Consider the following 22,768-nt stretch of genomic DNA (forward strand, 5'->3'; position numbering starts at 1 on the left):
CTCCATATTGTATTAAGTCATGTGGGTAGATTAAGTATCTGACACACTGCTTCCCTTCCAGTACACTTCATGGATCTTGCTGTGGTGACAGTTCTCACTCGACTATTTCTTGAGTTGAAAGTAGAGCCAAACAAAACAACAGAGCTCCACCTGTGGATAACTCATGAATATTTTAAATGCTTTGAGCACAACATATGAAATTCTGTCCTCCATGGCATTGGCAGGAATCTCAGAGACATTTATTACAGAGTCTTCTAGTGTGAAACCAGAACTATATAAATGCTTAAATACAGATAAAAATCAGAATTGGGGTTTGTTGCCAAGTAGGTTTACACACACAAGGAATTTGTTTTGGTGCTTTGATTCAGAACAGTTATGACAGAACTAGAACAAAAATAAGTAAAAGACTTAAATAAATAAAAAAGCAATAAGAATAAAAAAAATAATAATAATACATCTAATACAAAATATGTACAACAGGTGTACTAAAAACTGTACAGATATGCTCGATGGTAAGATAGTGATGAAAAGATAGGACAGGGACAGTTTGATATTTTCAAGCTAAAACTGCCTGCCAGGCCAACTGCCCTGGAGCGCTACATCTCCAAGGCCACCCAAAACTCCAGGCTTACTGTTTGTCAAGGGATTTGTGCTGTTTTAATTTGAATTTTGTTGGAGGATATGAACCATTAAAATGCAATATAGACTGACATGATAAAAGACTTAAAGTGGCTTCTGCTTAATAACCTGATCTTGGGGCCCTTTTTGAGGAGGATGCCTTTATCACCTATACCTTATTGCTCATGTTGCATTTTGTAGCTTCATTAAACTGCTCACAGGGAACCTTGGGCAAGGTAGCATTCAATTACAGAAACACTGTACACACTACACAGAGAGGGTGGAATGAGAGGTAATATAAGGCCCCGGCAGGCAGCACCTTTTTTTTGCCTTTGGGCACTCTAGCGAGGTAATCCAGCAATGTTTCAAGTCTCCACAAACAGGGAACATCTGGCCTGTTGTCCTGCAGCAGACAAAGAGGTGTGTATCTGCCAACTCCAGCAGGTGGCAGTGTGCACCAACATAAGCCTCCACTAACGTCTTATGTGTAAACTCAGGGAACTGATTTCTTCTAAGTGGGTAGTGCAGATTTGGTGCCATTTATAACGTACAACTGTGCCCTGGTTTGTTTGCGTGTTCAGTTCAGGAGATAATATCGATGGTTTTGGTGGATTAAGCACTTTTCGCGTAGTTATCTGCTGCTCTGACACAGGGAAGAATCACCCTCCTCGACGTAGACGTGGTCAGTTGGCGTGTCCCGACTTGGAGTGACGGCTGTGCGGTCCTATGATTCCTCCTAAACATTTCTGCACTGGCCCCTTTTCTAACAAACTATAACGCTAACTTTAGTTATATCGTGACCTATTTACACCTTCGCTGGACGTTGACGACGGACGGGGTTCAAGATGTCTGTAGCGGGCTTGAAGAAGCAGTTTTATAAAGCCAGCCAGGTTTGCAAAACTTTTTTTAAGCTAGCAACTGTCATGTCTCGTTAGCAGCTAGCCCCAGTTAGCATTAGCTAACTAGCGGTTTATAGTTGGATAATGTTAATAACGCGTTGTGCGGTGACAGCTGGAAGTTAAACACTTTATGTACGTGTGAAAAAATGACACTGTTGTTTTAAGTTGGCTCTTTGTTTAATTTTAAAGTTGGTCAAAGTTCAAGTAAATAAGCATATTTGGGACGTTGGATAAACGTTAGTTTAACTAGCATCAACTAACTTTAGCTAATGCTAACTAACGTTATTGTGCTGTTAACGGTTTACAGGCATGTGCACATTTTGAGCTTTTTACCCAGCAGTTAAATTAAGTCGGTGTACATCCTGTGGTAAACATTTACGCTGGCTCTGTTTGCCTGAGGGACTTTTCGGGTGACTCAGAGCTCAAAACGGTAACAATACATGAAAAAGTTGTGCATTATAACCTGAGAACGAGGTTTTATTTATTAAGTTGATGTTTTTTCGTTATCACTGAAAGATCGCTTCAATGTCTGAGGCCCTATGATCTGAACATTAGGTTTCAGTTGTGCTCCTTTGAAGTGAAGACCCTGTTACCTGTCTCCAGCTGTTTTTTGTTAGTCTATTGTTTAGTGAGCCAGATCAGTATTTCCAGGTAATGGATCTAAAGTACATCTGAGTAAGAAATGCCATGGAATTATGTACGATTCTTTGTGTCTGTTAGTGTTTGAGTCTTGGTGTGAATGTTTTTAATTTGTGCCAGCTCTCCCAGTCATGGGCGGGGACGGTTAAAAAGATTTTTTTTGAGTCTCTTTTTCTTCCTACCCCTGCTGATCTAAGCAGGAAAGACATTTGGTTTCTGCCCCGGCTTCCTGTCAGGAACACACTCAGATCCCTTTGGTTTCGTTGTGAGGAAAAATAACATGATTATCATTTTAGGACTGTTGGGAGTGACAGTAATGTTATTCAATAGACAAGGTGTTTGAGGCAGAATAAGTGCTTGAGTAAGAGACCTAAGGGAAGATGCAGCGAAAGAGGGGGGAAAGAGAGTGTGCTTTCCCTTTATTTCACTGCAATGCAGCTTCTTTTCTTGCCAAAACTTCATGAGAGTAAATAACACTTGACATAGCTCAGATTTTCTACGCTAGAGGCATGCAGGAAGTTGGCTGTGGAAATGATATGGCTCACAAATCCTTATTTTCCTCTCTTACTGTTTGACCTTGCCTGTTTGTTTTTCAGAGAATTACTCTTAACTTGAAATGTCAGACTCACTTACAGCAAGAGATAATACCTAGCAAGCTTGTTAAACAAGAATGAAGTGGATGCAAAGAATCTGCTTATGCCAGCCATATATAAAAATCTAATAATATGAATTTCTATGTATTTTTAGGTGACATAAACAAACTAGCTCTAAGCCATTTAGATAAGCCTCACTGCTGCTATCTCTACCTAACTTTAGTACTAGCAAAAAAAAAAAAAAGCATCTGTGCAGAGTTGTACAGTTATACTGTTCAGACAGATACCTGATGACACATTGTGTTCCATTGTTAAACATGTTTGAGGGGCGACCCCTCGTTGTTTTACTGGTACCTTATGCACTAGCAACTGTGCTGACTGACTGGCTGACTGTAATCCGAAAAATAAGATGATCACATTTTTAAAGTGGGACTGATTGAACTCACTAAACATTTATATATTGATGCTCTTTATGTTGTACCAGAAAGGCTGCTGAATCTCTTAACACACCGTCACTTTTCATGTCCACATTCAAATCATTTCCTCCTGAAATGTGGTTTGCTCAGACACAGCGGTGGCAGAGCTCTCTGTTTATATCTAGCTTTGATCTCAAACTTCATTGACCTACTTTTCATGTCTGTAACTATTATGTAATTTTGTCCTATCTTGACACAGTAAATACACAGGAAATTCTTGACACAGTGACAGTGTTTTATCTCTTACACAAGTTTTCCTAAATTACATTTCATTGCTATAACAAAGCAAAGCTACAAATTGACAGGTTTGTTGTGTGAGAGAAGTAAACCACTGAAAGTAACGTGGTTTTCCTCGTCAACGGTTGTTTACCAGCTGATTTAAACGTGCAACGTTAGTGCACAAAACTGATCTACATTCGCTTGCTACTTTTCTCCTTTCTCTTGCTTCTCCTTTGCTATATAGGCCTCTGTATCAACTCTCAAGGCTTTCACAATCTTCCAGTCATCTAAAGCCAAACAAGATCAGGATCTTGAGGCTTTGTTATAATGCACTGGCTTTTAACTAACCACCAGGAGCTTTAATACCCAGTCATTATGATGAAAAGGCTACTACTAGACTCGTCCCTAAGTGTTGCTCTATGCGTGTTTATACAAAAACTTCCAGATGATAACCTTTTGTGGATGTTTTTGGGCTCGGTTCCTTTGAGCCTGTGTGCATGTAAATAGCAACTTTACACTGACACGAGAGCTTGGCGTTTTCATTAGCAGGAAAAAACTGCAACAGTACTAAGTGGATGACAAATTATCCAAACAAGTCTCTTCTCTGCGTCCCAAAACCAGAAAAGACTAAACAAAAATACCCCCTCATGTGTTCAATGTATTACCCTTCCCAAAGAGTCAAGAAAGGCAGGCCAGGGTGCAGAAAAAGATAAGATAGCTAAAATATAGTAATGCATACTGCAATCTGTCCTCTGAGGCAGAGAGTCAAGTGCTGAGTCGGCTAAGAGTTGAGGCTGTATCTTTACTTGTGACCTGAATCCCCCTAGGCCCCCTGTCATGTGCTTTCCTCATACAGCAGGGTGTCTGCAGTATAACTTGAAGATCCCACAGCTCAGCCAAAGTCTGTCGGCTACTGCTGAGCAGAAAGAGCAGGCTGTATTTTGGACAGCTAATATGTAAACTAATAAGTCTGCATATCCGAAGCTCTGATTTTTAATGATGTAACTACATAACAAACTATAACTACACTTAGACATCATAATATTCTTTAAAGAAGTATTTCCCTCTGACCCAGAAACCTCTTCTCCAAATACTAGAAAAGCTTAAGACGACCGTTTAAAGTTATTAAAGTCTTGGCCATTTCAGGTCACACGAAGGTTACCAACAGTCGTTTAAGTCACTTAGGAAATGAGTCAAACTGCCGTTACTTTATTGCTGAACAACTGAAAACAGTCAACTAGAAGAAGAAGAGTGATGGTTCTTAATCTCTTATTCAAAGGAAAAGATGTGTCTAATAATCCATTTCAGAGTCATACACGGCCAAAAAAGATATAAAAAAGACAGCCAATATACAAAATTATAAAAAGGATATTGTTTAAAAGCATAGCAGTTAGGGATGCACCATATTGGATTTTTTGCCGATATCCGATATGCCGATATTTTACATCTAATTTAGCCGATTACCGATACTGATATTTTTTTCCCGCACACCTAATTGCAGAGATCACCAACTCTCTTCTGTATTGGAATTAGCGTACAGTATAATGGTGATACTCTTATCACATGTGTTACAAAGGTCAGGATGACGGGTCTTGAGATGGTTAATCAAGTTTGTAGTGTTGAAAGACTTTGCCTTGGCTCCTCCTCGCATCACCGAAGCTGAGCAGTCATTGCAAATAGCAGTTTTGCTATCTATTTCAGACACTTTGAAAAACTTCCACACCATGGACATTTTGGCTTCTGACTCTCTCATGCTGCAGGTAGACACACGTGACGTCATCACGCTGCGCCGTGCAGGTCTTCTTCGCGCCGGGGACATTGCGCTGAGCATTTAATCAAGTATGCAGCAGCCCATTATTTTATCAGTTAATTATATCGGCGGATATCGGCTTCATTTTTAAGCCAATATCGACCAATACCGATAACGTGCCGATAATATTGTGCATCCCTAATAGCAGTATTTTACAAGGGTCCACATCATTTCTTTCACCAACATCTCCTGTTGTGTTACAGAAAACTAAATTCAAATCTAACAGATAAATTCCAATCACCCAGCTTTTCATGGCTTCTCTTGCAGTGTTTCATTAACTTATCAGACAGTTTGAATTCCTCCTTCTGTTTATACTGCAGGGTGAAATGATTAAAGATTAATCTGAGCTGATACAACTTCCCTAAAAACTTGCAAAGCAAGACACATTTGTTACAATACTTAAGTAGTAATAAAGCTAGTGTGACAGCAGGATGTGAGTCATTTTAAATGGAATTATAGCACAAAGCTAAGAAAAGTGGTTGGTGTGATCGGCCTTTGTGTTTGCAGAATGATGTGACTCCAGAATGATGTGAGTATGCAACCAAGGACTGTTGTTGCGTGCTATTTCCAAACCCCCTACTGGTGGTTATGTGAGTTGTTTTTTATTTGCCTTCCACTCGGATAAACTCAGACATGGAACCACATAGCTCATGGACACTGCAGTCAAGGTTTTAAGTATCTCAAAGTCACGTCAGTTCAGACGCATTACAAAGCCTGAATAACTGTCTTGACTTGTGCATCTAGAAAAGCACAAATCCAGCTCTCAATTTAAATAATTAGCCAAGATGGATGTACAAAAATACTTGTACTGTACATGCAAGGGGAAGGAGCTGCTTTCCTTTTTATTGGCACTTTTAGTGTGGCCTAAATACATGTAGAAAGATCTTACTAGGACAAACATATGCTTTTAATCGACTTGTTCAAGTCTGCTTGAGTTGTTGCTCGTTGTCTTTATTGGAAAAGAACTAATGGAGTTAGTTGGTCCAACATTTTTTCCTCCTGGAAAGTGTAAACATAAGAGATTGCATAACACTGTTTGTGCTGTTGTTCTTTGTGCAGTTTTGCTACCCTGCTAGCTGCTACTCTGCATTCCTATGTTAAAGTCACCTGAGGGGTTAGGTTAAAGGTAGGATCTGGGCATTACAGAACATACAATGATCAGTGCTCCACACATCCATTGTGCTAAAAGAAGTTGCATTTGCAACACAGAGCAGGCGTGCAAATGTGTAGAAACGAGACTCCCCACTCAAATGAAAACCTTATGAGCAGCATTAATTAATTTGCACTCTTTTTTTCCCTCCCTCTTCCTTTCTTCCTCCCTCGCTCTCTCCCTCTAGATGGTAAGTGAGAAAGTTGGAGGTGCTGAAGGAACAAAACTAGATGATGACTTCAGAGACTTGGAACGGGTAAGAGTGGCATCTTTTTCTGGTCTTAAAAAAAGCATCTTTTTGCCAAATGTGTAGGCCCTGTTGGTTTAACACGCAGTACACAAATAAATCAACTCTGTGGGAGACTTGTGTTGTTAATGTTTACACCTCATTTAAAGCATTACCTCATCCTCCGTTGGCCTCAAAGATTACAAAGCAGGTCTGCTGTCTGGATGACATCAAAAAAAGTTACATAAGTTAGTTAATCTTTTATTAGACGGCTGATTCAATCAGAAACATTTTTATTATTAATAACCCTCTATGATGGTCAAGCAAGAAAGCCAAAATTCATTGTTTCCAGCTTCTTTAATGTGTTTATTTGCTGGTTTCATAGACTTCTAATATGATAGAGAATTTAAGTCTTTGTTTTAGACTGTAGGGCAAACAAAACAAGTGACCTGTAAATGTCACACTGGCTTTTAGGAAGTGGCAGTTTTCACAATTTTTTTTTTTACATGTTATAGACCAAACATTCATTACAATAATCAAGAAAATAATCAGCCGATTTATTGATTATGAAAAGCCTTGTTTTTTGCAACCACATGTTTGACTCAGCCCTTCTTACATTGTGATTCTGCCACAATGCTGTAACGAAGCTATTACGGCGCCTTTGCCATTTTACATTGAACCAAACGAACAAGCACATCACATACACACACACACACAGCGCTATTCCATCCTGTCGGCTCCATTATTTACATTGATGTTGCTTCGCCTCTGTTACTACCTCCGATTCCAACTCAGAGGCGGAGCAACTTCGCTCCACCATTCTGCCCCTGTACGTTTTACATGAAAGACGAGGCGTAACAGTCCTGCCTTGAACTGGCAAGGTAAAAGGGGCTTTTGTTTGTCATCAACAACCTGTAAAATACTATAACTATGTATATGAACTGTATGAACAAGCAAATGCAAGCAATGGTTAACACAATGGAACAGCATACGTCCTTTGACTGTCACTATTTTCTTTCACATGTGTGTATAGTGCCCCTTCTGTACACTTGTGATGTGCGTGTGTTTGCTGTGATTTGTAGAAAGTAGATGTGACCAGTAAAGCTGTAGTGGAGGTCATCTCCAAAACATCAGAGTACCTTCAGCCCAATCCAGGTGAGAAGAAAACCTGTTTTTGATGCATTTATTAAAATTGTTTGAACGTTAAATTAAATTAGTTTCAACTCTTTCTGCAGCATCGCGGGCCAAACTGTCCATGTTGAACACCATGTCTAAGATCAGAGGTCAGGTGAAGAATCCAGGCTACCCTCAGGCCGAGGGGCTGCTGGGGGAGTGTATGGGCAAGTTTGGACGGGAACTTGGAGAGGACACTAACTTTGGTAAGAAATGTTTGTGTGTTTGTTTTGGGGTTTTGAGTAGTAAATTCCTTGTAGAGGAATGTTGGGGTTTGTTATTATGGTTTTTTGGGTGTGCTTGGCTGTGCTTGTCTGGTTTTCTGTGGTCGACTTAACATACTGACTGGTTGATTGTACACTATCTTTTTACAGTGCTTGTGAAATATATATATGTATATGTATATGATTTTAACTATTTTAAGTAGTTTTGTACTATTTAAGTAATATATTTTCAGCTTTTTGTGTTTTTATGGGAATATGATTTCCTGGTATTATACTATTAAATCTAGTCATGTCACAGCTTTCAATCTGTCTTTGTCTTTGTGTCTCAGGTGGAGCACTAGTAGATGTTGGAGAAGCCATGAAGAGAATGGCAGAAGTCAAAGACTCTTTAGACATCGACGTCAAACAGAACTTCATTGATCCATTGCAAGGGCTGTGTGACAAGGACCTCAGAGAGATACAGGTACACTGATGTGCTGTTCTTGAAAGGGGAATAAACATTAGGAGATACCATTCAAACTGCCCATCATCATTTTTTCCATATTTTCAAATTTCATGTAATGCAAGACGTTGATTATTTCTTTTCCTATCACTACCTCAGCATCACCTGAAAAAGCTGGAAGGCCGTCGCCTGGACTACGATTACAAGAAAAAGCGTCAGGGCAAGATCCCAGATGAGGAGGTCCGACAAGCCCTGGAGAAGTTTCATGAGTCAAAGGAAGTGGCCGAGACGAGCATGTACAACCTGCTGGAGACTGATGTGAGAACTCATTTATCCCTACTCTTAGTGTGAACACATTTACATGCCTCAAGCATACACTCTTTAAATACTGTTTGTAAAGTCAGCAGTTTAAAAGTCAATCTGCTCCTAACATATAAATCTAGGGTATCGATAAACAACATTTCATTTCATAGTTGAAGTTATTTTAAGCAGAGCCTTACAGGCACTTTCAGGCAGGACATGGGTTAGATACAGATATATCTTATCATATTATATGTTTTCCCCATTTACCTTAATATTTAACTTATTTAACTAACATATAATGCAGAAAAAATGCTTAAGATCATTTAGAAATTGTGTCACCACACTTTACAGTAGAGCGTGCTTTATCTCTGTTGTTGATAAATGAACCCTTGATACTGTCACTGTCAGTACTCGCGGAATTTTCCCCTCATAAATCAGTGTTGGCCTCAAAAAATCCCATATCAGTCAGGAACATTTTCAGCCTGGGCCTTATTGTGCTATAAATTGCTGCCACTATATCCTGCTTTCCAATACACACCCACAGGACAAACACACGCCAGTAGTTACATCTAAAGAGAGATAAAACACACCCATGCAGCACAATAACACTATCATGAGAGATAAACCCAACTTTAAATAGGCACAGTTGAACAGTTATATAACATTTAATCACTATTTGGGTTTATGAATTTGAGGATTAGTTGGCCCCGTACGTAACAGCAGCTTAGAGCAAATGTCCGAGTGCATGTCCTTCTAAAATTGATTCGTGTGTATTGTTATGCAACAACATAACAACAACACAGCAGACAAGGGGTTAATTTCAATATCGAGGGCTGAATGACAAAGTAAATATGACCAGTGCTACCTGGAGGAAGTCTGTTTTGTTTCATATTTCCTGTTATCGCTCTAGTGTCGGCCTCTTTAATCTTGTTCCCCTCGGCCATTCAAGTACTATGTGTTGGTAAATCTGACTGGAGGAGCATTTTTGTCTTTTAAGAATAGTAGTTTGACAAACAGTATTAACTCAAGGTCTACTTAGTAGCTATAGATGAGGTTAAATACTCCAGATAAAGCAGATGATGAGCGAAGATCATTTTGTCAAGCAAATATTTATTTTTTTCTTTTTCAACTTAGCTTAAAGAGGGTGCATTATGCTGTTTCACATTATAAGACATATATATATAATGTTACAATGTTGGATGTCCAGACTAAACGTAGGTGAAGTTTCAGATCTGTAGGTAAAAGTATGTTGGAGTAATCCCCAGGCTTCTCAGCTCAGCCTGCAGGCTGCTGTGAATGCCAGGTTTCAGACAGTTTTTTTCTACACGCTGAACTTTGTGATGTCACAAAGGGAAGCCTAAGCAGGCTTCTGTAAGATGCAGTACATGCCTACATTCTTCCACTGTGGCTTTTGTTAACAGTTCTTTATTATCCAGAATGTGAAACACTTTATCCATTGCTTTGACAGATACATTGACTTTCACTTATTTTCTTGTGTATCTGTTGTTTTTATGTGCGTCCTCGTGTGTGTAGATAGAGCAGGTGAGTCAGCTCTCCTCTCTGGTGGAGTCCCAGCTGCAGTACCACAGACAGGCTGTGCAGGTGCTGGAGGAGCTTTCTGACAAACTAAGAGACAGGTGCAGTAATGAAACCAGACACACACAAATACCAACATACTGTTCCGTTCATCTGACTGTGCCGCTTTCTGCTTACAGCTGTTTAAACGTCTGCCTCTGGTCCAGGCAAAGTAACGTCCTGCATCATTTTGTATTTATTGTTTTTAATAGGATGAATGAGGCTCAGACTCGACCAAGACGCGAATACACACCTAAACCCAAACCTATCTTTGACTTCGGAGACGACAACCATTCAAACGGCGGTTACCCAACCTCAATGGCCATGCCACCTTCACGCAACTCAGGTAAGAAACAGCTGTAGAGATTTTTAAATCTCCGTAAGCTAGGAGCAACATAAACATTTTGTGATTTTACCATTAACTCTTGGGTTAAACCAATTTAAAGTTACTGTTAGCGTCAGAATAATGAAAGGGGCAGATGATGTCCTAACAAAAGAAGAAAATTTCCACTCTGTGGCATTATTTTGAGTTCATCCTTACAATTAGGTCACTGTGAAAGCCACACAAAAGGGCAGCATGAAGTATGTGGAAAGGATCTGCCATACCACAGTTCCAACAACAACAAAACACCCAGCTGTCTCTACACACGCACAAGATTGACTGAGTAGTCTGAGCAGCGAGTCTCCTTTAAACAAACTCTCCAAATTGCGAATGTGATTGCTCAAGACCTGCAACTGATCAGCAGAAATATGTGAGACAATTTCTGTCTCTTTCTGTACTCTTCATTAGGGTTGTAAATGGTGGCGGACAGTAAATGTTTGACTGTGGAATGCACTCTGACCATGAGAAAATGGACGTCTGTTTCCACATGTGAGAGTGTGTGTGAGAGTGTGTGTGTTTGTGTGTCCTGCCCTGTCATCTGGCTGGCCTTTCTCCAGCTGACCTTGTTCCTCTCTCCTCTCACGTCATCATCAGAGCCGTCTTTTTCCTCGGCCAGATTGTCCTTTCGGAAACCAAGATTGTGTGAGTCACCGAGTGTGTGGGCCATTTTTCACAGTCACAGTTTCTGTGGTGTGTAAACGGTGCCGTGTGCTTGCACAGCTTCTGGTGTAAAATGTAGGAGGCAGGGTGTAAGTTGCTTCTCACAGGTTTAATACGTGATCAGTAGTTTTATGATGCATGTGTGTGTCTTCTAGATAACCTGACTTAATAAAAGTTTGGTTGATTTTAAACTTGCAGTTATTTAACACAAATAACTTTTGTGCTTTTGTCTTGACTATTAACTCACATGCAGAAAATAAAGGCAGCTGCTGATGGAATTCAAATTAGTCATTAACTACTAATAAATGCCTTGTGAGCTGTTTAAATCAAGAGGTGTTTAAAACAATTTATTCAACCAGGAAAAAAAGCTCTTGAGATTAAAAATGTCTTTTTCAAGAGTGTCCCAGCTAAGACAGGCAGCCGCAGAGTTAACAAAGTTTCCAACAAAGAATGAGCAGCCACACATACAAAAATAATATAAGATTCATGACTACAGTACAATCAAAGACATGAAATAACGAGTGAAACCAGCAAATATTTGCTAAACAAAAAGATAATGTTTTAAAGTTCTGAATTCTGACAATATTGGACACATTTACTTTTCATCAACCATCAAGTTCTTGATTTGTTCTAACCGTGTTTCTGCATTTTGGTTTAATGTCCCACAACAGTAATGCTCAGTATGCGGAACATTATAAATGGACACAAACACTGTCCAACAGATTAATAAATTGAAAATTAACTTGGGGTCAATACAGGCTGACCTGCTTTGACTTTGGAGCAGCTAGCTGCATAAAGCATTAAATCATCTCCTGTTTACCCTAAGCTGACGTAATCTGTGTGAAAGGGCTCGTTCACAGTAATGAAGCTACAGAACTATCACCTGAATCTGCAGCTCCCCTCAGCATTACACACATTTATAGCGAGCGTCAGCTCCTTGTTTAGGTGTTCAGTCACAGCTTTTAAGTCCGGGTCACTTCTCTCATACGTTCATATTTATCCACTACCATCGGCTGTTGTCAGCGAAGAAGCTCTTGAAAACAGCAAACAAACACAGTTAGCCACTAGCTGGCCAATAATGTTAATCAACTGGCAGCTAAAGAATCAGAAATATTTCTTTAAGGAGTTGGTAAACAAAACAAAAAAAAGATGAATATTGAACCTCATCAGGTGGCCAGAAACATGACAAGTGAATGAAAATGTTGTAAGCAATAGTTTGCCATATTATTCTCTAAAGGTGATAATATGTCAGAAATAATTATTTGCTCATAAATACAATTAGGTATCCATATTTGGACCTTGATTTTATGAAGGGTTATGGTTGGAGGAAGACAAAAAAGAATAGAAAAGTGGCTCATATATGTATACAAGCTCTTTAGCCCTATTTGTCTGTTTATCAAAATGCTCATCAGACACCTTTTTTAAGAGATTACTTGCTACTGATTGGCAATAATTATCTTATAATGTATGCTTAGAGATTGAATAGCTTCAGAGTGTTAAATAAAAAGTATACATGACTGTTTGTGCTCCTGTAAATTGATACAGTATGGAGTAAAACACCGAGAATGTGTGACAAAGCTTTCCTCATCTCTCTCCGGCCCAGCGGCCTGTGGGGTTAACTTGATACAATGAGAAAATTGTTTGGAGACTAAAAAGCCCAGTTTGTCTGTGTGTGGAGCCCGACTCCTCTGCTGATCCATGTGAGGTCACAGAGAGACGGATAGATGAGGGAAACGACGGCAAGGGCGAGAAGAGCGGACATATAGGAACCTGCTGTCGTAAGATGTTGTAGGGTTTTTTAGGGCAAACATTGAACGTGTCAGCAGTCTTGAGCTTGTTTGAAATGTTGTGTTGAAGTTACACTAACATACAGTAACATGGTTGATTAATCGCTCAAATGTGCAGTGTGACAACCTGCTGTGGTCCCTCATTGTGTCTTGGAGCATCCTCAAATCTGAGTTTTCTTCCTTTTCCGCCCCTTGTTCCTCATTCTTCTCCTTCCTTGTGTTTAATCAGCCCCGGAGCAGCCGAGCTGTAAGGCGCTGTACGACTTCGAGCCAGAGAACGAGGGAGAGCTGGGCTTCCGCGAGGGCGATATCATCACCCTGACCAATCAGATCGACGAGAACTGGTACGAGGGAATGCTGAACAGCCAGTCGGGATTCTTCCCTCTCAACTATGTCGAGGTCCTCGTCCCATTGCCACACTAATCAAGAGAGCAGAACAGCCAAGAAGGAGACTGAAGAGGAGGAGGAGAGTGGAAGTGTGTAGAGAAGGAGGAAAGTGAAGCCAAGGGATGGTCCGCAGAGTAATCATTTTCACATTCAGGTCCAACGTCATCATCACCGACGAGCACTTTTTGCCATCGGGACTCTGGAGGAGAAGGTCACTTTTCAGAGTCCAGACCAGAGAATCAACCTGTACGTGAGGTAAAAGTATCTAAGATGGACACAAGATGGACACAAAATGCCATTACTCGTTATCTGGCAGTCAGAAACATTTCTTGAGGGCTAAATAATGACACATTTAAAGGCAATATTTTTCATAATCCACAATTTGTATTAAGTCTGATGATTTTAAAAGACTGGGTGACACATTCATATCATCCTTTTTGTGTGACTGAAGTCTGTTTGACACTCAGGTTGGTCACCAGCTCAACACTCAGTTTTCAGACTGAAGACGTGCACTTGAACCTCACAGTGAATGAGTCACACATCATTTCAAAACTGAAAACATTTCTTTTGTGCCCCTTCAGGACTGGAGCTCGTGTCTTAGTGCCACCTGCTGGCCAAAGTGAGAATTACATTTCCCTAAACTAAAATGGAACCACACATGACTAGACAAGTGGTTAGACTAGTTGTACTAATTAGAAAAACGACTGAATCCACATTTTTTAATGAGAAACATGAGCTGAAATTAGCCTCAGATTTGTGATTGAGACAGTTTCCAGGTTTTGGCCTTTTATAATGCTTGTTTTAAAGATGTTTCTCTGAGCTGTGCACTGATCAGCTTAAGGTGACAGCAGGCCTGATACATTGGTTTCCTTGTATTGTTTCAGTATTGATTTATTTTAGCCTCAACTTACTACAGTAGTTCTTACTGAATGTGTGAGAAAATGTTTAAATTGCACCTTTTGTCCTCTAATGAGATTGATGTGTGTGACAGACTTACTCCACCATTACACACAGACCCAAAGTTAAATGCAGACGTTGCACCTTTGTGTCACTTAGGCAGGCGTATGTTTGTTGTCTTGAGATGCAGAATGATTAGAGGTTTAGAGGCTGTCTGCCAGTCCGTTCACTAGAGGAAACAGAGCCAAAAAGTCTTTATAAAATGCAATAGAAACATATCGCTTGGTGCGCCTGTTTGTTACACGGCTAACTCTTCTGTAACAGCCATATATTCACTTAGTTTTGGGCCTGTTTGTTGAAGCATGTTAAGCCTTTTCCTTTATTTGGTCTTCTGACCCTGGTTTTAGGCGCCTGTTAACTCCATGCAGTGCCTGAATAGATAACGCTGCTGGCAGCGACTCACTCTTTAACTGTCCCACTGTTTCTGTTTCTGTCTGCCCTGTAGTCTGTGATAATGTGAAACTCCTCCGTGCTTTCAAACTTATCCTAACCCTGTGTACCAACGATTTACAATGGCTCTTATTCAATTTATTTGTTCGTACATCAGCTGATGTGCAAAGACGTCTCTCCTTTTAAGTTAATCTATTTAGACAAGGCGGGTTCCTTGTTCTGGATTGAGCCACAGATGAAGTCTGATCCCACAAACACTGTTACTGTGTGAGGGAAGACCTGGAGCGAAAGGGAAAACATCAAGGGAAAAGTAGTTGTAAGCTGCAAACCATTTTTGACTAAATTGGAGAACTTTTGTAACCAAACATGAATCAAACCGTTATTATTGCATTTCCCCTCATATCTGTGTTTGTCCATCAGTCCCTGCTGCCAACACTTCCCCCACCCCCGAGTTTGGTCCTTGTCTAATATGTTTACATCCGTGATCTTACACATTTCAGTGCTTGTATCAAGTTCAGGGCAAAGTTAAAGGATCACACTGTTATCTCAACAAGTCCTTGCTCTTTGTTTTAGTGCCTTTGGAAAAGGAAGGAGGTAAAGAACAAATACAGCAACCAAAACCTAACCGAGCTACTTAAAAACATGGTCAAAAAATGTCTTTTCTATGTTTGGTTTAATTTCCAGCCGTTGGCACTTTTCCTGTGTAAAGATAAAATGCATGTGTGCACATTTCTGCACGTTTCTGACACTACAGGCAGTTTCCTGGACGTGTTGTTTGGACTAATGTGAGGTGGAAACTGTTTTTTTATGTCGAATTTAATCCTTGTTTAAAAAAAAATGTCCCACTGATTTCTTTTTGTAAAGGGCTATGTATTTGTTTAATCAGTCTTAAATGCTCTTCTGAACAGCATTAAATCATTCTGGCTCTATTGTATTATTTTTTTATATACAAGACCTTAAAACATTTAAAATTAATCTTTGCATGTAGTCCACTATTACACCTTGTAAATGTATGTCTTAGATTTAAGTTTTTACATTTGGTATGAGTACAGATTTTAACCGCAAGTTTTTTCTTTTATTAAAGTATTTGTACGTGCTCGTTTCTTGTCCCCCAACCTCCCCTTCTTACTATAAATAAAAAAGAAAAAAGTGCTTGTTGTATTTTGTCCATTGTGAGGTCTTTTGACAACAAAATATGGCTGACTAAACTGTTACGTTTCTGTTTCTGTGTCATTACTTTTTACTTATTTTAATAATTTATCTCTTTTTTTTTTTTTCTTTTTTTTTTTTTAAGAAGGTTCCTGGTTCGAATCCCAGTTCGGATATAGGGGGCCTCTGTATGTGGAGTTTGCATGTTCTCCCTGTGCATGTGTGGGCTCCCTCCAGGTACTCCGGCTTCTTCCCACAGTCAAAAGACATGTTCGGTAGGCTAATTAGTGACTCTTAAATTGCCCGTAGGTGTGGGTGTGTGTATGAAAGGTTGTCTGTCTCTGTGTGTCAGCCCTGTGTTTGACTGGCGATGAGTCCAGAGTGTACCCGGCCTCTCCCATTGACAACCACTTGACAAGCTTAAATGACTGGTGATACTCTGACTTTTCCTGCACCACCATGTGTGTATTTTGGTGAAACAACTTTTGTATGGGGTCGCTGTTAGAATGTTAGAAAGCCAACATTAGCATTTAGCTTAAAGCATCCTCTGAATACAATCTCACATAGATTCCAGCAATAACGAGAACAATCCTGTTTAAATAGTTCCAGTGTGTTTATTTGAATGCTTTGTGGATCATCAGCAGGCTTAAGGCATTGCTCTGTCTTCATACATGTACATCACACAATCCACAGTTAGTAATAAATACAGTACGGGTGAAGAGGAAGCAAATATCTGTCCTTTTCCAACAGGACTTGTGTCTCACATAACTTGAGGGAGACAGTAGAGGGGCGCACACACACGCACACGCACACACACACACACACACACGCACACACAGGTTAATAAAAAATGCTTGGCAATATATAATTTACTTGCACCAAACTGCAGCCGTCCAATTTGACTTGGGGGAAAGAAACATTCACAAAACCAAGTGCAGAGTACAGTTTAGGTCGATCAAAGACACATTTGCATACTTTGCTAAGGAAGTATTTTTGCACCCACGTCGCAGTTGGTTTAGTCTATAAAGGCAATAACAACACAGTAAAAGTTAACATCGTACATATCCGGCAGTATCTGCTCTGACCGCAGGATACTGGCACAGATAGGCACATAGGTCCATGTGTAACAGGTAAGAGAACAGTCAGGTGGGCTGATTTCTTATGAATGAAATGCCTCTATTTAGTGTCCAAAAATGAAATCACCAGTCTCGTGTTCACTGATCCAGTGCTGTTTGGTTTGTGTATCAACTGTTGTACATTTTCCTCACAGGCTCTTGGGGATATTTATAACAAAGATTTAGCACTTCTCAAATCAAGTGTTTTCTGAACTCACAATAACGCTGTCTCCAAATTAAACATCAGTCAGACATGAGAGAATTCAAGGCATCTATATGTTATTCAAGCATCCGTACCTCCTGTCCTGTCGGCTCTGCACTGTAGAAGTATTTTTAATGGAACCACTTGGAGAGGGAAAGCTGCCACATGCACACCTGCACAGCAGATCCAATCAGTGCATGATGCTCATCTGACTGTACACGTGCTCTAAGATCTGAGAGTAGGCCTGGTCTTTAGGTGCGTGGCAACTCAGAGAGCCCTGAGGAGGGAGACAGAAGGTTGTACAGGTTAGGTCAGCTGGGTGCGAATGTGGGATCATCACCGAATGTTTGTCCAATTGTCTTCTTACCTTGATCTTGTCCAACATGGTCGTATCAGGACACCAGTACTGGCTGAACTGGACGAGGTCGGGAGCTGCCCTGTAGTAGTCGACCAGCAGCATCTGTGGAGGAAAAAGATAATAGACCCTGATGACTCTGAAGATGAAACACACTAAAGTCAATCATTTGAGGCTGCTGTGTGTACCATCTCATTGAGAACATCACTGGTGAGGAAGTTGTCCTGTACATAGGTGACCTCCACGGCCACCGGGATGCCGTAGTCGTTTGACCTTTGCTGCAGGAAGGCAGAAGATGCAGAAACATGAGCATGAGTGTCTTTATAAACAATCAGAAAAGACTTCCACAAAGTAACAAGGGTATGAAATAGAAAAGTGAGTAGTTTAAATCTGTGTGTCCTCACCTCAGGTGGAGGAACGACCCAGAATGGAGTTATTGTGGATGCCACGCCTTGATTTCCGTGATAATATGGACCTGAACAAGATGTAGATATGGAGCGTTTGCTGATGTTTGATCTCTCATCACTGCAGTGTGAATGAACTCTAACATATGCTCAGTTTATATCCAAAAACAGACCCATGTACATTTACTTTGTCTCATTCATAAGACAAAAAAATACAATTTGAAGGATAAAAAATGTCAGTCTCCAAACTGAAGAGGCATTGAACGAGAATGTCCCTGCACAGATCATATCAGCATCTTCCAACAGTATAAATAAAGACAGGCACTTACCACAGATGATGCCCAGGCAGGGCTGGAAGCCGTTGTTTGAACCCTGCAGCCTCAGCTGGTGGTCCATCTGGGAGTCGATGTCCTGCAGCGATGGCAGAGCAGGACCTCGCGGGTGACTGTGGTACCAGCCCACCAGCGACAGCCCACGCATGAACAGGTTCTGGCAGATCTGGAGTGGAGTCGACATGATGGACACTGATTAGAAAAATAGGCCTCTGCTTTAATGTTGTTTCTTTACAGTCAAAGAAAAATAAACGTGCACTACCACAGTAATTACAGTTGACTGGAGATGCACTTTTTTAAAGCAGGAACTTATTAAAAATAACTAGAATTTTTGGTGATATATTCATTTATTCATTATTGGGTATTTAAAGCAATTTTAAGTGCATAAGAAATGTTTGATTGTGATGTTAATTCAATGGTTCGTTCTTTGGTTTCTGGCTTTTACAAAGAGAGATGCATGATGACAAGTGCTGTCTGCTGAGCTGTCCTGAGGCGCTGAGAGCGCTTGTGAATTTTTAAAATGTCATTCACTTTAATGTTTTCTGAAGGCACGTTTTCTGTCTGCCTGATCACTGTCCGTGTGTTACCTCCTCCTCCACAGCCGAAGCAGCGTCTCTGTCTGCCAGCCTGGTCCGACAGGGGAAAGCCCTCAAGACCGTCAGCACTGAAATACATCGACAACACAGATGAAGACGCCCCGGGTTAAAGCAGGAGCAGATCCATGTTCTGCTGATGTATATTTAACAACGTGAGGTAGAGTCACACTCACGTTGTGTGTTGGTATCCCATCGTCCTCCGAGGTATCCCACCACCTCACTGGTGGTCAGGTGACAGTGGAAGTCCTGATGAGGATAAAAACGTAATATGTTTTGCTGTATAAGATTCCTCTCTTTTAGATCGTGTTAGAGCTTACCATTAGCAGCAGGACGTTACTGGACACGGCTACATTAAAAGGCTGGAATCTGTTGATGGCTGAAAAGGCCGACAGCTCCACCAGTGTGTGTGGATCTCTGAGGACACAATTTGATTACACTCATACACATATGCAAAAGGATTTTATTGTTTTTTTCTAAACTACATTGATCTTTTCAGAATAAAAGCCCATACCTGGCAGCGTCCCTGGTGCCCAAGGTGCAATATCTGACAGGAATTCTCTCTCTGTCCGCTCTCCGTGAAGCCATCACGTCTATAAGAAGAACATTTCCATCACAGTTTGTTGAAACTGCACGATGATGAGATATATATATCTTGAGTTGGAAGGTAAGAGAATTATACCGTGTAATCCAGGTTTGCTGTTCTTGTTCTTCTCATCCGCCTGCACAGCTGTCTTCCCTTCCTCTTCATCCTCGTCATCATCCTCCTCACTCACCAGGCTCTGGCAGATAAAAAACGCATATGTGAAACAAGATAATGTAGATACACATATACAGAGTGTAACATGGAATTAAACTGAGGGGTCACAGTTATTTTTACTTGACTGAATTGAGAATATTTCATGTATTTTATAAAATCAAGCAACTTTTTTTTTCTTTACTCGATATTTGAAAGCAGCAACTTTTTGTTTTCGCTTTAAGACACTGATGCTCAGGCTGAACAGTGATGCAGTAGCTGGTGTAGCCTCACAGCTTGAAGGTTACTAGTTCAAACCCCGGGTGGACAAAGTGGGCCTTTGTGTGATTTCCTCAGATTTACTCTACTGGAGTTTACGTGTTCTCCCCATGCATGCGTGGGTTCCCTCCGGGTACTCCAGCTTCCTCCCACAGTCCAAAGACAGGCTTGTTAGGTTAATTGGTAAATCTAAATTGCCCATAGGTGTGACAGCTGAGGCTCCAGCCCCCCGCAACCCTGAACAGGATAAGCAGTATAGATAATGGATGGATGGACACTGACACTCCTTTCTCATATTAGAAAATTAAGTTTTTAGGAATTAATTATTATAGACAAATGTAAAGATTTCTACATTAAATATAAAAGTGACTTTTTATAGTCACTTTATGGTAAATGTTTTACTTTAAACTTTCTATTCTATTTTGTATGTGTGCGTTTGTTTTACACTGGAAACTTTCCTCTCCTCTGGCCCTTAATCAAATGAAACATACAACACAAACATAAAGGAAACCTGCTCACAGCTCATCTCCACACTTCAACCAGTAACCGCCATAATTTTTAGACTAACAAAGAACTGTTCTTTGCCTCCTCATGATTACATCATCCCTCTTTCACAATCAGCACATACTCTGTTCCTACTCTGCTCTTCTCTTCTTCTCTCTGCATGAAACTCACAACAAAAAGTCTAACTAATTATACAACTCTTTATCGGGGAAAAACTCCTCGTCTCTTTCATCTTATTTGGGCTACAACATTCCTTCCAAAAACATGAAACAAGTACTTTTTGTGGTACTAATCTGTATATGAGTCTTTTTTTAGTAGCACCTTTTTTGCTTCCATCAAAATTTGGGCCACGATGTTTGACCTCCACAGGTATTTTGTTCCCTCATAGCCTGTATATGAGGCTGTATACAGAATCTACCCTCTCACCATGTCTGCGCTGGGCTGGTACTTGTGCAGCCATGTGGTTTTGTACTGGACCAGCTTCTGTCCCCGGTAGCGTACGGACGCCCAGCCACAGCCAGACTTCTTGGCTGGGTTGACCAGACGTTTGCAGTGTGTCGCCCAGGCACTGGGTGAGTTGAAAATCTGGCCTGTCTCCACCCATCTGATTTTCCCATCATTCAACAGGTCTCCCACAAAGTTTTTACCCTGAGGGAAATGTGAACAGAGAATTTTTTTAATTACAAAAACAAGAGCTTTGTGGCTTTAGTCGGGCTCTTGTTGAATCATGCCAGGTTAGCTTTAATAAAAGTGCGACCTAACAGATGTATAACAACAGTCTTACTGTACCCAGCTGTGGTGTGTGTTATTACCAAGTAGTGAATAGCAAGCACGCCGTCCCCCGGCTCCACCAGGCCGTCCTTGAGCAGCACCCTTAGGGTGATGCCTCTCCTGGTCAGCAGGGAGCCCCGGCCTGAGCTGGACCTCAGGTCTGCCTCCTCCCCTCCACTCAGCTCCTCCTCATCCTCCTCTCCTCCATCCTCCACCACCTGTGGAGAGCTGGGTGGCTCTGAGCCTGAGGAGACACAAACACACACATCATGGATCGTAATGTGCTCAGGTCTGCTTGAGTGATATGTGGGTGTAATGTTAATGTTGAAAACAAATAGATAATCCTGGCATGTTATGATGCATTTACTTAATGCTTTCTCATTCAGCAGCCTCCCGTGTAAGCTACAAAATTAGCCAAAGCACTTGATTGGCAGTGGAACATCTGTATATTAAAGTTACATCAGGATCAAGGCCAATGCAAATGCTCATAATTGTAATTATAATGACTTTAAAATGAAAGCTGCTCTGTAATGGCAGCCTGCATCCTTTATAATTGCACCATGCTAAACTGATAGCAGTCCTATCATGGTGAAAGGAATCTCAAGGGGCCAAAATAGCCAAAAGATAATCTAAATTGGCATTTCATTAATTACGGCTAAGCTATGCGGTTGGTCTTTGTTTCCACCTCCCATCAGGGCACGGCTCTGTCCGTAAGAAGAGGCCTGTCCCTCCTCTGTTAATTTCCCTCAGAATTACAATTAAAGCCCTCTTTCATTATCCTCACCCATATCTCTGAAAGCGTCGGAGAGCGCCTTTAAATCCAACTCGGTCCAAAGCGGCTCCTTTTCGGGGCACTTGCCGCTGTGTGGGGTTGAGCTCCGGGCAGATTTCACAGATACACTTCGCCACACTAGCTCCGTCTATTATTCAAAAACATAAAATGAAGGCGTCTGAGGCTCTGCAGTGTAGTTTCCTTGTTGTGTTGCTTTAATGTCAGTTCCCCTCCCCTTTCTTTCTCCCTCTCCCCGTCCTTGTCACTCTCCCTGTGTTCTTCTGTCTGACGTGCCATGCCGGTCTATCTGCCATTATTCACACGTTCATTAGGCTATAAATACAACACAATCATTAAATAGGTAAAATAATCGGTTGGGGTTGTAGGAAATGCGTTAAATGTTATTGAAAACGTAAACAATGGAGCGATAAATCTGCGTTTCCTCCGGAAAGATGAAGTGTCGCCCCGTGCGCGTGAACCAAACGCTATGTGGCATAGAGGCAGATTAAAAGTACATCCTGAAGATTATGAGCTCTCTGTTTAGGAGAAACACTGCACATGAGCAAAGACTGGTGATTTGTTCGGTGTTAAAATACAGTAATATGACCTGGTCGCATACTTGTCTCTGTTACACTGTGGTTTTCTT

The 22,768-nt window shown here is 40.8% G+C and overlaps 2 protein-coding genes across 4 annotated transcripts; one reads left to right on the top strand and one right to left on the bottom strand.

Annotated features, from left to right (window-relative positions):
• Window positions 1-1,199: 1,199 nt before the first annotated feature.
• sh3gl1b (SH3-domain GRB2-like 1b) lies at window positions 1,200-16,057 on the top strand. 2 transcript variants are annotated; one of them, XM_069680047.1, is made up of 10 exons: window positions 1,200-1,508; window positions 6,592-6,660; window positions 7,713-7,785; window positions 7,866-8,009; window positions 8,357-8,490; window positions 8,629-8,787; window positions 10,306-10,409; window positions 10,560-10,693; window positions 11,324-11,371; window positions 13,406-16,057. In XM_069680047.1, exons 1-10 carry the CDS (start codon window positions 1,464-1,466, stop codon window positions 13,597-13,599), a joined length of 1,104 nt encoding a protein of 367 aa, XP_069536148.1. In that variant the 5' UTR covers window positions 1,200-1,463; the 3' UTR covers window positions 13,600-16,057. The 2 variants fall into 2 exon arrangements, with proteins under 2 accessions (XP_069536148.1, XP_069536147.1); XM_069680046.1 differs by lacking the exon at window positions 11,324-11,371.
• On the bottom strand, window positions 15,585-22,318 carry mpnd (MPN domain containing). 2 transcript variants are annotated; one of them, XR_011309388.1, is made up of 14 exons: window positions 22,135-22,318; window positions 21,392-21,594; window positions 21,006-21,227; window positions 19,743-19,842; window positions 19,575-19,653; window positions 19,381-19,477; window positions 19,237-19,309; window positions 19,055-19,131; window positions 18,465-18,633; window positions 18,136-18,206; window positions 17,920-18,009; window positions 17,744-17,836; window positions 17,472-17,653; window positions 15,585-16,827 (listed from the first exon to the last, which is right to left on the bottom strand). XR_011309388.1 is itself a non-coding variant. In XM_069680045.1 (13 exons), the coding sequence occupies exons 1-13, from the start codon at window positions 22,136-22,138 to the stop codon at window positions 17,567-17,569; spliced, it is 1,365 nt and encodes a 454-aa protein (XP_069536146.1). In that variant the 5' UTR covers window positions 22,139-22,318; the 3' UTR covers window positions 15,590-17,566. The 2 variants fall into 2 exon arrangements, 1 of the variants encoding a protein (XP_069536146.1); XM_069680045.1 differs by having other exon boundaries at window positions 15,590-17,653.
• Window positions 22,319-22,768: the final 450 nt, after the last annotated feature.

Source organism: Semicossyphus pulcher, unplaced genomic scaffold (assembly GCF_022749685.1).
Source record: "Semicossyphus pulcher isolate SPU_LCO1_2020_fin unplaced genomic scaffold, fSemPul1.0.p SCAF_4, whole genome shotgun sequence".
Classification (NCBI taxonomy): Eukaryota; Metazoa; Chordata; class Actinopteri; order Labriformes; family Labridae; genus Semicossyphus; species Semicossyphus pulcher.

Excerpts from the sequence above, each read along its gene's own strand:
- mpnd (XM_069680045.1), bottom strand. Across the intron at positions 18,207-18,464 it reads CTGCCTGGGCATCATCTGTG|GTCCATATTATCACGGAAAT; the intron begins GTAAGTGCCTGT and ends CATCTTGTTCAG. Across the intron at positions 17,654-17,743 it reads CCATGTTGGACAAGATCAAG|GGCTCTCTGAGTTGCCACGC; the intron begins GTAAGAAGACAA and ends CTCCCTCCTCAG.
- sh3gl1b (XM_069680047.1), top strand. The coding sequence starts at position 1,464 with ATGTCTGTAGCGGGCTTGAAGAAGCAGTTTTATAAAGCCAGCCAG. Across the intron at positions 1,509-6,591 it reads AGTTTTATAAAGCCAGCCAG|ATGGTAAGTGAGAAAGTTGG; the intron begins GTTTGCAAAACT and ends CTCTCCCTCTAG. Across the intron at positions 7,786-7,865 it reads GTACCTTCAGCCCAATCCAG|CATCGCGGGCCAAACTGTCC; the intron begins GTGAGAAGAAAA and ends CTCTTTCTGCAG.